The following is a 13451-nucleotide window of genomic DNA, read 5'->3' as shown; positions in this document are numbered from 1 at the left end:
CCACAGGTCCTCAACTTGGAATCCTTGCTGCTACCAGTAACTGACCCATAGGAATGTACAGCATCTGCTGATGGCCTTGATTGAGGCAGCAAAAGTCATGCTTCTCTTGGTTCAGACAATACATAATACTACTTTTCAAAGAGTTTTTAACACCAATAAGGGTGTGAAAACAAGATTAGCAAAAGCATACATCTATACTTTTATCTATGGAGTAAAAAAGCCCCTCCCTTAACAAAGACCACAGATGACCCTGTCTTTATAGGACAGTAGTTATGAACACAAATAATGGATTATGCAAGTCTGGATGTGATTTTTCTTTCTATCAATCTGAACCTAAGCAAATCATTTAACTTTTCTGAGACTGTTTCCACATCTAAGAAGTGGGAGTGATATGACTAACGTTGTTGTGAGGCTCAAATGATAAAAATCCCTAAAGAAACACTTAGCACTCAGGTCAATGACTGAACATAGTGATATGCAATAAATTTTATAATAATTATTATCATTATTATTAAATATTCAGTTCTGTTGCTTATATTTTGCCTGTGAGGAATGACACACAAGATATACATACATTTAATGTAAGGTGCACTAACTCTTCTTCTAAACCCTTTGGAAGAAAATCATTTCTAAACTTGATATTCAGTATTGATATTACAAACGCCTCCATCATTTCTCCTGGAACTCTTGATGGTTTCACTGTAAAAATAAATTTATTTATTATCAATTGCTAAAACTCATTTCTAATCTAAACGCAATCATAATTTGTTCACTTAACATTCTAAACACACTTTTAATAGAATATTTCTAGTTGCTTTTTTTGTTGTTTTTTTTTTACTGAATTGCAAAAATCTCAGTGCCTAGACCAATGGTTCTCCCACTGTGGAACATGGGGCCCTAGGCATACCAGAGACCCATTAAAGATGCCTGGGAAATTAAAAAAACTGTGGTCATAATTATACAAAACATTGTTTGCCTTTTCACTATGTTGACATTTACACTAGAGGTGCAAAAGCAAAGGGCAGGTAAAACTGCTGGTGCCTTAGCACAAAGCAAAGCAGTAGTTCCAAAGTATTCAGCCCTAATTGTAGTCTTCACTTTCTAGGCACAGTAAAAATGAAATGCCAGTTTCACTTAAAAACTGAAGAACTCTCCTTGAAGAAACAGTAAAATGATTAATATTATTAAATCTAGACCATTAGATCCTGATGTCTTTTCAATATTTGGGTGACAAATAGTGAAACGTGGACAAAGAACCATTAATCTGTACCACTGTAAGTAGCCTCAAAGAAAAGCATGTGTGTGATGGATTGAGTTGAAGGCTGAACTAGGTGCTTTATTTACAGAATACAATTTTTACTTGAAAGAACAACTGACAGAGAAACTACACTTTTTTTAGATTTGGTATGTGACAGACCTTTTTTGTTTGTTTGAAAATGAACAAAGGAAGCCTAATACATCAGGACAACAACTAACTAATTACTAATGATAAAATTTGAGCTTACAAGTGAAAATTCAAATTTGGAAAACTTCAAACCATCACCATGAGGTTGTGAATCAATATATTTAACGACTCTTTTGATAAGATCCTTATCAGTTATAACCAGTATTTTCTAAATGATCAATGCCTGATATTTCTAAGTCACACACAGGTAAAATTTCCATTCAGAATGCAAGATAGATCAGTATTTTCATTCAACAAAGTATGAAAAGTTCAATGGTAGGGTTTCAGATTCCTAATTGCAAGTAAGTTTTAAGAAACAGACAGTTGTGGAATTCCGGTGTAGTATCAAAAGAAAATCATCAATTATCTGAAAAGGATATCAAAATATCTTTCCCTTATCCAGCTTTGTCTATCTGAGTGAGAACGGATTATCTTCATGTACTTTAACCAAAAGAAATATTGCAGTAGATGGAATAAGAAGATTTGAGAATCCAGCTGTCTTCTCTTAGGCCAGATATTAAAGGGATTTATTAAAATGTAAAATAATGTCTCTCTTTTCATTATTTTTTAAGTTTGGCAAAATTAAGTTCTTTTAATAAAATAAAATAAAAATATGTTATATGGTTAATGTGATTTTAAAGAAATTAATAAACATTTTAAATTTTTCTCAGTTTTAATGTTCAAAATATAAATATTAATAGATAAGACACACCCAAGCAAAAGCTCTTGGGGTCTTGTGACCGACAAATCTGAGAACTGCAACCTAGAAGCATATACAGTATTTCTCTCCATTTAAACCCTAAGTTCCATGTGAGACCACCCACCTAAATTCCTCTTTCCTCTTTGAGTCTTCTGACAATTCTCAGTTCCTTTGTAGAACAGACATAATTAGTATGTCTTTACGTCCTTAGTTCAAATAATGATCAAGATCAAATTTACTAACCTCCTTTATTCCCCCGGCTTCTCTCTGCTGATTATTCCTGAAGCACAAGAATGCACACACCAGTCTTAGCTCTTCTACCATTTCATTCAGCAAACATGTACTGAGCACCTACTATACACCAGGCTCTAGGAGATATTATTATCAAGGAGATATAATACTAGGAGATAATAAAGACCAATGAGGTGGGATAGGGAGGGCTGGAGGGAGGTTCAAGAGGGAGGGGATATGGGGATATATGTATACACATAGCTGACTCACTTTGTCGTACAGCAGGAACTAACACAACATTGTAAAGCAATTATATTCCAATAAAGGTGTAAAAAATAAAAGAAATAAAGACCAATGAGACAAAGCCTTTGACCTTCAAGATGTCCAACCCAGTCCCTAAGATGCATGTTCCCATAAAACACATATTAAAAGAGAAATGCTTATGGATGTGCTACAGCTCCAATTTTCTTGTTGAACCTAAAAAAGTGGTACAAAGTGTATATGAGCTATTCTAACATAATCAAGACTCTTCTTAGAATACAAAGATATAAAATAAAAGGATAATAAACCTTGTGTCTGCAACACAAAAGCCATCCTTCAAAGACACTCTCATTCATGCCAAAGTTTTAGTTATGACAGGTAGGGGCAGTGAAGGTGTACAACTGGACAGAGCTCTGGAATGAGAAGTATCAGAGCCAAGTCCCCAGCACTGCCCCCTTCCCCCACACACACAAGTGTCAGAGCTTGAAAAAGAATGCAGATTAAATCATTTCTCTTTTACCCACTGACCCTCTGTTTGTCCACGGAATGTGATCAGCCATGACTCTAGCCAGAAACCTGAGTAAGCAACCCAGACTCCTATCAGTGTACACGAATAAATTGTTAAAAAATGCATTGGAGCAAAGTTTACACTTAGAAACAAACAATTGAAATATCACCTCTGACAACCAGAGGTAATTTACAGCTTCTTTTTGCAGAATCACGGTAAATTAACTGTTTGAGCAGAAGGAAAAAAACTTTATTGTATACACTTGAAAGATACAACCAATAATAATATGAAATTCTAGCTCCCAACTACTGCTTTCAATATTCTTTGAAGAAACACATTTGCTTTTAATTTTAGGAGTGGTTGGAGCTTGGGAACTCAAACTTGGTTTACAATTTCAGCACTTCAGTTCACAGAAGGTACCCTGACAAACAATTTTTTTCTCATAAAAAAATCATCATGATGAATTCTCTCCAGATTTTTAAATAGGCTACAGTAAATATAAATAACTTTTCATATCGGTGCTATTTGAGGTTAAAAAAAGTAACAGACATATAATCCCCTATTACTAACAAAATGGTTTATAATCATTAATTTTTAGTCCTCGTGCCTAATGCAGAAACAGCACTATTTAATAAATTTAAGCTAAGCTAATCTTTGCATATCTCATGGATAAATAATAAGACTAAATAAATCTTCTAATGAAAACAATGGACATTTATTCTCACTGCAGAGAAAATGTAATGCATTGAACCAAACAACCAATAACATAATTTGTTTTACAGTTTAACAAATTTAAAGTCTAGAATGACTTAACTACCTGTCTTTAATAGCTGCTTAAATCTCTTCATCTAAGAAATAATTCCAGAGAAGGAAGGTAGAGCCAGGGAGTGGGTTTAAGGGAGGAATAACCCCAAATCAAAATAAAATTACATGTAAATCATAGCCTGAGTTAAACCAAATAGCTCAATAAGTAAGACGTATGTTAAGATCTTTAAAAAACTAATTAGGTAAAAGAGGACATATGGGTTAAAAGTTTCTTCAGGTCTATGTGTATAAGATAAAACTGAATTCCACTTAAAATTTTATCTCTAAGAATTATATCTCTATTAAGAATTATATCTCTAATTATATCTCTAAGGCCATGAATATACTGTTCCATCCATAGAATAGACATAGCTAGCTAACGAGAAAAAAATCACAGGGGATTCAGAAAGATAATAATAATAAATGAACATTTTTAAATGAAGAAAACCCCTCACCTCTGTAAAAACAAGAAAAAAAAGCAAGAAAACAAACACATGAGCCTCAGTTTCACTAGCATGTTGTGTCTGGGTTACTGCCGAGTATCACAACTACATTTGATATTTTGTGTTTTTGGCTGAGTGACACCAGAATCTCTTTGAAGGGAGTGAGGAGAGAGAACTTAGGAAATGGCAAACGAGCTTTCCAGAGTACAGCTATATCATTTCTAGTTGATTATCAGAACAACATTGGAAGTAGTTCAATTAAAAAGCAAATCAATGAAACACTGAGGTAGTAACAGCCAAAAATATACCCCGGGAAAGGCCAAGCTTGAAATCTTTTGGCTTACGCTTTGAAACACTAGTTTCTTGCTCATCAGCAGACAGAACAACTTGTACCTATACCATGGCATTGAACAACACAGTTTTGTCTCAAGAAACAGCTTCTAATCTCTAATCATTCACAGCACATTACATGCTTTAGTTCAAGAGGGAAGAGAGAGGATTACTCTAAGTCAGAAGATAGTGCCTAAAATGTGAAGGCAGATGAAATCAGGAATCTCCCCAAACTTGGCCCAGCACATTGAAATTAGTCACTGTCTATAAAGGAACTGCCAAGACTGCTGAGGATGTGAAAGTTAATACCGTCCTGATGTAAACTGTCAGTCCACAGCCACTCCCCCTTGAAAGCCATGCTATAATGCTGATTTGTACCAAAGCTCTTCATTTTGGAATACGGATTTCTTAAGTCTGAAATTGCTCATTCTCTGGTAGACTTCCTTACTGTGAGGTGTTTAGTTTAGTGCGGTGATGTAACTTAGATAAATGAATATTTTTTTTTGTACTTCTGAAATGGCTAAAGAGCTCTCATTAGCCTTACACATATCATGGTGTGAGATGAAATATAAGGTAAAAACTGTCCATTGTTTGGTTTTGATCAGGATTGAGGCTAAATTGCATGTAATTCTTGTTAGTCTGTGTGACAGAACATTTTTATATGCTCCTGTCAGTAAAATGAACAATCAACAGTAAAGGTAAATTACTATAGAAAGTAAATATAAAGAGAACAATCTTCCTAAAAAACACATCAACAAATAATCATAAGGGATGACAAAATCATTACCTCTGCTCTCTGTGTTCTGGGAAAAGCAGTTGATTTTTCTATGGCATAAACATCCACCAGGTAAAGACAGGCTCCTTGTTCGCGGTCCAGAATGGCTGCAGTCTGAATTATGCCAGTTTGTCGTCCAATAGTAAAGAGACGTCCCACAGTTTTTTCTTCACAACGGACTGAAACAATATAATACTCCACGGGGGCTTCAGATCCTCTAGGGCTAGCTGCTTCTATTGATATCACATTGGTGCCAATGGGTTCTCCTTCCTTCAAAATAGTGATATACTTGGGTTGTGTAAAAACAGGTCCATCAAGGCCCTGAAGAATGACGGTCAATTCAGTGGTTGATTTCCTCCTTTCAGGGCCAAGGTCTGTTGCTGAGACTATGAGATTATAGATCAGCTGAGAAGGCACCAGCGCTGAAGCCACTCTCAAGTCTCCACTATAACGATCCACAATGAAGGTGTCTGTGTCCCCATTGATGATCTCGTACTCCACCTCTCCATTCGCCCCTTCATCTGGGTCGGCAGCCATAATTGTTGTCAGAACAGAACCAATCACAGCTGAAGGGTCGGCAGCCAGGGCATTTTGTGATATAAACATTGGAACATTGTCATTGAGGTCTGTAACCAAAATGGTCACGTTTTTCAAAGCATACCGTCTAGTTTCAATAGGCACAGCTTGATCATTGGCTTTTACAGTTAACTCAAAGAGATTAGCAAATTCCCGATCTATTTCGGCATTTGTATAGATAGTACCTTTGACTTCATCTATGCCAAAGTGGTTGCCCCTTGGCATCTGTTGGATGATCGTATAGCAGAGTTGCCCATTAATGTCTGCATCAGGGTCATGTGCAGTCACTGAAATGACAGACGTTCCAATGGGAATGTTCTCAACAATAGACTTGAAAATATCCCCAGGAGGGAAGCTAGGAGGATTGTCATTAAAGTCTCTCACATGTATAACCACTGACATTGTAGATGAACGAGGAGGCCTTCCTTGGTCTTTTGCTGTTATATTTAATTTATACAAAGACTGTGTTTCAAAGTCCAATTTTTTGGCAAGAAAAATACTCCCAGTGTTTGGGCTAATGCTGAAAGTTCCATGATTGTTAGTCCCAGTAATACTGTAATGTAAGTCAGCATTGTCACCTGAATCTGAATCAGTTGCAGTAACAGAGGACACGAGTTCTCCAATTCTCATGTTTTCCAAAACATCAACAAATAGTGTTGATTTAGGGAAAGAAGGGGTATTGTCATTTTCATCTAAAATATCAATATTTAAGGTACAAGTCGAATTGAGGGAAACTGCCCCTGAATCCACTGCTTGAATTACGAGGGAATAGGCAGCTGTTGCTTCATAGTCTAATTTGCCAATAAGTGTCACCTGACCAGAGGTACTGTCTATAGCAAACTGTCTTTCTTCATTTCCTTTTATTACAGAATAATGAATAAGTCCATTATTACCTTCATCAACATCTGAGGCAGATACTCTTAAGACTTGTGTCAGGTTGGCTGCTGACTCTGATATTGTCGCTTGGTAAAAGTCTTTTAAAAACTTGGGAGCATTATCGTTTATGTCCTTCATGTAAACATGTACTGTGGCCTGATCCTTGAGAGGCTGAGGGAGCCCCTGATCTGTTGCAGTGACTGTAAAGCTAAACACTGCAGTCCCTCTCCGCCTCATAAGAGACTCCCTGTCAAACTGATGAGTATTTGTAATTTCCCCACTAATTGCATGCAGCTCAAAATCTGGCTGCACCATTTCAAAAGAATACCTTACTTCTCCATTTGGCCCGAAGTCTTTATCTATAGCACTTACTTTGCCCACAAACGACCCAGCTCTCTGTTCTTCCTCAAAGTAAAATGTGTAATTGGTACTGTTAAAAAGAGGTCTGTTATCATTTACATCTTCTAAAATTACAGTAACATTCACAGTAGCACTAAGGGGTTCCACTGCTCTGTCAGAAGCAACAACCAGTAAAACATATCTGTCTTGAAGTTCACGGTCCAGTTCACTTTTTATATACAATTGACCATCTGGGAATATGCCAAAAGCATCCCCTGTATTGCCTTCAGCAATGCTGTATGCAATTTCACCATTTGCTCCTGAATCCTTATCAAAAGCTTGCACTTTAAAGAATCGAGAATTCACAGGTTCTGACTCAGAAAGGGTGACCTCATAAGAAAGTTGGTCAAACACTGGTGGGTTGTCATTTACATCATGGACATAAACTGTTAAGATGAAACTAGAGGAGAGCTGAGGAACACCCACATCAGATGCCAAGATCTCTATCTGGTAGGAACCAGCGTGAACATCCAGGGGTCCTAGCAGACTAATATTACCATTCCTTTCATTGATAGTAAAGAGGTTCTTGGGGTTTTGCTTCAGGCTATAGAGTACCATGCCATTGACACCTTCATCAGGGTCCACAGCTTTGGCTTGGAAAATGCTGTGACCTGCCTGCCAATTCTCTACCACATTCACACTCTCTACTGCCTGAAGGAAATGGGGAGAGTTGTCATTTAAATCCTTAACTGTTATGTTAACCATAGTGTCTCCAGTCACTGTGCCCCCACTGGCTACTACTTTCAGCTGATAAAAGGATTGCTCTTCTCTGTCAATCACACTTGCTGTGGTAAGCTGCCCAGTGACCTGGTTGATAGCAAACATACCTTTCTGATCCCCAGTAGTAATGAGATAACTGATGTTGGAATTGAGATCCATGGTGGATGCAGACACACTACCCACATGATATCCCAGAGCCACATTCTCAAAGACCACGAAGCTGTAGGCAGCCTGGCTGAATACAGGTGGGTTGTCTTGAGTGTCCAATACAGTGATGGTTACTATTGCCTGGTTTGGAGACTGTAAATTGCCACCATCGGTAGCCACTATTTGCAACTGGTAAGCAGTTTTTTCTTCTCTGTCTAGGGCCATTCTTGTAGAAATAACCCCACTCTGAGCATTGACCTGAAACCGAGACCTGTCCCCGGCTGATATACTATATTTGACAGTTCCATTGAGACCCAGGTCTGGGTCAGTGGCAGACACTGTGGTGATGTAGCTACCTCCAGGCTCATTCTCCTGAATATGAGCAAAGTACTGGACTGGGTAGAACACAGGGCTGTTGTCATTAATATCCAGGAGGCTCACATTGATTCGAGCCATTGATGACTGGGGAGGGGAGCCCAGATCTGTGGCCAGAACCAACAGGGAGTAGAAAGCTTGCTCTTCTCTGTCCAAGGAGGAGATAGTACTCAACCTCCCCGACACAGGATGCAGACGGAAGGACCTCTGGTCAGTCTCAGACTCTTGGAGGGAGAAACGCACTGTCCCATTGTCACCCAGGTCCCCATCAGTTGCCCCAAGCACCAGTAGTTCAGTCCCTGTTGGGGCATTCTCAACCACAGACACCTCATATCCTTCCAGCTGGGTAAATACTGGCTTTTCATCATTCACATCCAGGAGGGTGACTACAAGCTGGGCATAGGAAACCTTGGGGTGAACCCCCTGGTCCCGAGCACTGATATTCAGTACAATCTGGGAAGCGAGTTCACGGTCCAAGCCCCCAGCAAACCCAGTGGTCACCAGGCCGCTGTGTTCACTGATGTGGAACCAACCTAGTCCGTTCCCAGAGACAATGCTGTAACGCAGATTAGCATTGAGACCAGAGTCGCCGTCAGTGGCAGACACTCCACTCACATAGCTTCCTGGGGGTGCCTCCTCGCTCAGGTTCACTCTGTACACTTGTTGGGCAAAGACGGGAGGGTGGTCATTGATGTCATTGACGAAAATCACCAAGCTCGCCACAGAAGAGCGCGCCTGAACCGCTGCGCCAGGGGGCGCCCCGTAGTTATCAGAGACAGAAACTGTTAGGTTGTAAGAAGGGATGCGCTCCCGGTCCAGGGCGCTGGCTACTTTGATGAGGCTCAGGTTCGGCACTTTGCTGCTCTGCACCTCAAAGTGGCGCTGCTCGTTGCCCCCAAGAATCTGCACAGAGATGTTCCCGTTGGCCGCGGGGGAGTCTGCGTCCGTCACGGTGAGCAGAGCCACCACAGTGCCCACCTGAGCATTCTCATCTACCGAGGCGTAGCGTGAGGTGGCAGGGAAGTAGCGGAATTTCACCACAGGGTCGTTGTCGTTGACGTCCAGCAGCTGAATCAGCGCCTCGGCGCGCCCAGTGAGGGAAGGCACGCCTCGGTCCATAGCCTGCACGGTAAGCGAGTACTGGCGCCGGGCCTCGAAGTCCAGGGGCTCCCGCACCGTGATAAGCCCAGTTTCGGGGTCCATTTGGAAGGGGGTCCCCTCGTCCTGCAGCCGGTAGCGGATATCCGCGTTGGTGCCCTCGTCCGCGTCCGCTGCCGCCACCTGGAGGACGCTGGAGCCCACCGCCGCGTCCTCAGGCACCCCCGCCTGGTAGTGGGAACTACCAAAAACTGGGGGGTTGTCGTTAATGTCCTGCACAGTTACGTTTACCTGAAGGTAGCCCCGCCGCTTCGGCTCTCCCTTGTCCTCCACTTCCACCAGTAGTTGGTACTGCGGCGTGACCTCGCGGTCCAGCCCGCCCTTGGACACCAGATGCAGGAACGCGCCCTCGCCACTCGGGTTCAGGGTGATGTCCAGGCGGAAGCGACCCGCCTCGTTGCCCTGGACGATGCGATAGGACCGGTGGTCCACACCATTGGAGCCGATGTCTGAGTCGGTGGCCGTATCTAAGATGACTTGCCGCCCGCTGCTACTATCCTCCTTGAAAGTGACCACAATCGAGGGTTCAGGGAAGACCGGGGCGTTGTCATTGAGGTCCCGCACCAACACTCGCACTTCGGTGGGGTAGGTGGGTGAGCTGGAAAGAACCACCAGGTTGATCACGTCGCTGGGTAGGCTCTCGCGGTCGATGGTGGCAGTGGTGTACAGGGCCCCGGTGCTACTGTTTATGGCAAACAGGGCGTGGCTTTCGCTGAGTCGGTAGGTGAAGCCTGGGCGCGTCTGGATGGTACCCACCAGCGTGCCGGGAGGTTGCTCCTCCAGCACCTCAAACACCTGGCGCTGCTCGGCCCCGCTGACCCGGGCCGGCCGCGGTAGCAGTGACAGCAGCCAAAAGACGCGAAGGAGCTGAAATAATGATAAAGTGGGCAGCGGGAGCCACGGGCGGCCAGGAGCCCTGTCTGCTGCCAAGTCCATGGTCCTGGCTCCCTGGAACGGTGTGATAAAGAGAAGGAAGAGGTGAGGCAAAAAAGAGTGATAATGACAGGGATCAAGTAGGCACCAGCAAACATGCAGCCGATGTATCTGTCTGGGAGCTCTGCTATTTCAAAGAACCTCCAGTCCAGCAGAAGCAAGTCGCATCAGCAAAAGGCTCCAGGTAGCCATCTGGACGCTTAGCGCGGGAGAGATGCCTTGAGGAAAAGCGGCAGGGCATCCCTCGGGGCACTCCTGTTTGTTGACGAGTCCCCAGAAAAGTTTCTCAAACCTCCTATATTTTCCCCCTTCACTTTGTTCTCGAATCCAGAAAGTCTGAGCGTTTTCGGCTGGGTGGATGTGAGTTGGGAGAGGTTGCCTGTACTTAAGGTATATGAGGAATCATTGCAAACAATTGTCTTCAGAAACTTTAGAACTTACCCAAGGCGAAGAAACTGAAGAGGGAAGGACAAACGTCCGTAGCGGTGTGTGGAAAGAACAACTGCGCACTGGGGAGGGGGCGATGGGGAACCTGGAGATTATCAAATTGCTTTCCCAAAAGCTGGAGACGAGGGATTTCCTCGAGTCCCCTCTCCTCAAGAACGAGGCTGCAACGCCCCTCCAACAGGGCTGCAGAAGTGGCCGCTGAGGCCCAGGCGGCGGCGTCTGAGCGCGGGCAGCTAGCAAACTGCGTTCCAAGCGCTCGCTTTGGCGCTAGGTTCCGGTACCCGGGAGCGCTCAGCTCCGTCCCTTCTCCTCCAGCAGGAGCCGCCGCCGCCCCTGCTGCGGCTTCGAGCCCTTAGTTGGGCACAGGCAAAATCCAGCGCGCCTCAGCATTTTTTTTTTTTTTTTTTTTACCTCTGCCGGGACGCCTGCCGACCCATTATTTGTACATCCAAATCGAGCGCAGGTCCCGCTTTCTTCTCGGCCTCGCCGGGGTCGGGCAGGAGCAGCGCGCTGTCCCCGAGTCCCCTCCCCTCACCATGCCAGGGGACTCCTTCTCCGGCGGCCCCAGTCAGAAGCCCACTCTAGTGCGCCTCGCCCCTGACCTCGTGCCCTTTGCCTTTGCTTTTATTGTCCCGTGTCAGTTTCACTTTGTAATCCACAAGGCTTTTGGTTTGGGGCGGGGGGGTGGTGGATCCCTCTTTCTCCTTCACCGTTGGCGGTGGAGGCGGGGAAGTCGGCGCTGGGCTGTGGCCGCGCCCGCGGCAGCTCGGGACGGCGGCTGTCAGCGCTCTCCCTCTCGCCTGCCCGGGCTGAAGGTTGTACCGCTGTGGAGCTGGAGCTCCGCGAGCCCCTCTCAACCTCCGGCTGCTCCCTCACACTCTCCCCGCCCCTTCCCCGCCGCACGCGCGCGCGCACACACGCGCACACGCGCACACACACACACACACACACACACCCCGCGTTGTCGAAACACAGAGGGGGAGGGAAGACCGCGAGCTGGAGCAGGACTCAGAAACTTTGCTCGCCACTCATTGATCCCCGCACTTTAGTTTGCCCAGACTCCCCCTAGCTCCCCGTGCTGTCACCTACTGCCCCTCCCTCGCCCCAGCCCCATTGGGCCGGAGCTAAAGCAGCCCCGCCTGGCACTCCTACCGCGAGCGCTCTCCGACTTCTTCTACCTCCGACTGGCTTCTCGGGATGCTAATCACTCCAGCCTCTCGGAGGATTGTAGGCTGTGGGGTGTGGGAGCTCGGCGTGTAGGAGGCGCTGAGAAGGGGGTGGGGTGGGGTTTTTTATACCCTTTTTTTTTTTTCTTTTTGGTCACATCTTGGCCGGCATCTGAGCAATAACAGCAAAAAGCTGCCGCCGAATAGATGGGGGTGGGGTCAGGTTTGCAGATAAATAACTTTAGTGATGGGTTCTGGGGGAAGACCGTTAGGTTGTTATGCTAGTAATAACTCAGGGGTAAGGGGGGGTCGAGGGAAATAAAAGAAAGGCAGGGGGTGAAGGTCTATTAGAGCGGGAAGAAGGATTAAGCAAAGCCTGTCTGGGAATGCAGAGCGCAGATTTGCTTTAACCGTTTCCTGCCCCTTCTCTTTCGATGAGAGGGGAGGGAGTAGCTCTACAGTACGATCCGGCAGTATCCAAACCAAATCTTCCCCATTCCTCCTCTGTCTACAGAGCGAGATAATTGCAGTCCAGATCTAACCCTAAGCCTGTCTCCACTTCCAGGTGAGTAGGGGCACCAAGGCCTCGGTACCGACCGCACTTTGGATTTCCTATAGGAAAAGCCAGGGGAACTCTGTTTTGTTTCCTGTCCCAAATGGATCCCAGGTGTCAGTAGCCAAACCTTAGAGTTTCAACAATAACAATGGTAGCCCTTTGGAAAGATGGAGGTCTCTTCCTATTGCAAAGTTTGGAATTTTGATCTCCGTTGGAGTATTTCCCCCTAGACATTTTAAAGCCAAAGGAATCCTGGTGAAGGTTTGTTTCTTTTTGCTTTGGTTTGGTTTTTATCTGGGGAAAAGACAGATATGAGGAAATAGAAATAAATAGAATGAAATTTAAATTTTAAAATTACCCACGTGCCACGCAAGTTACTCAGATTACTGTAGCTAATTTTTGTGGTATTCTTCAAAGAAAAAAAAAAGGGACTAGGAACCAGGTCAGTATTATTTCCCCTTTAAGGACAACCGTTTAGAAAATAAGAATTTAAGCCAAGTAATGCAAATATAGGGCATGTGTCATACGTTTCAGCCACAGTGACCCCTCCAAATTTAAAACTTCTGAGTTCGGAGATGATTCAGCCATGAGTAAATACTGCC

The 13451-nt window shown here is 44.1% G+C and overlaps 1 protein-coding gene across 1 annotated transcript in view; it reads right to left on the bottom strand.

The window, feature by feature from the left end:
* Positions 1-12025, bottom strand: part of FAT4 (FAT atypical cadherin 4) — a 172455-nt gene extending 160430 nt beyond the window's left edge. The window contains exon 1 of the mRNA XM_060012960.1: positions 5509-12025. Within this exon, the coding sequence (XP_059868943.1) occupies positions 5509-10683 (5175 nt within the window). The 5' untranslated portion in view covers positions 10684-12025. The remainder of the gene's footprint in view (positions 1-5508) is intronic.
* Between the last annotated feature and the right edge of the window lie 1426 nt (positions 12026-13451).

This window comes from Delphinus delphis, chromosome 5, assembly GCF_949987515.2.
Source record: "Delphinus delphis chromosome 5, mDelDel1.2, whole genome shotgun sequence".
Classification (NCBI taxonomy): Eukaryota; Metazoa; Chordata; class Mammalia; order Artiodactyla; family Delphinidae; genus Delphinus; species Delphinus delphis.
The sequence above is the reverse complement of the archived record's forward strand: the minus strand, read 5'-3'. Positions and strand labels throughout refer to the sequence as shown.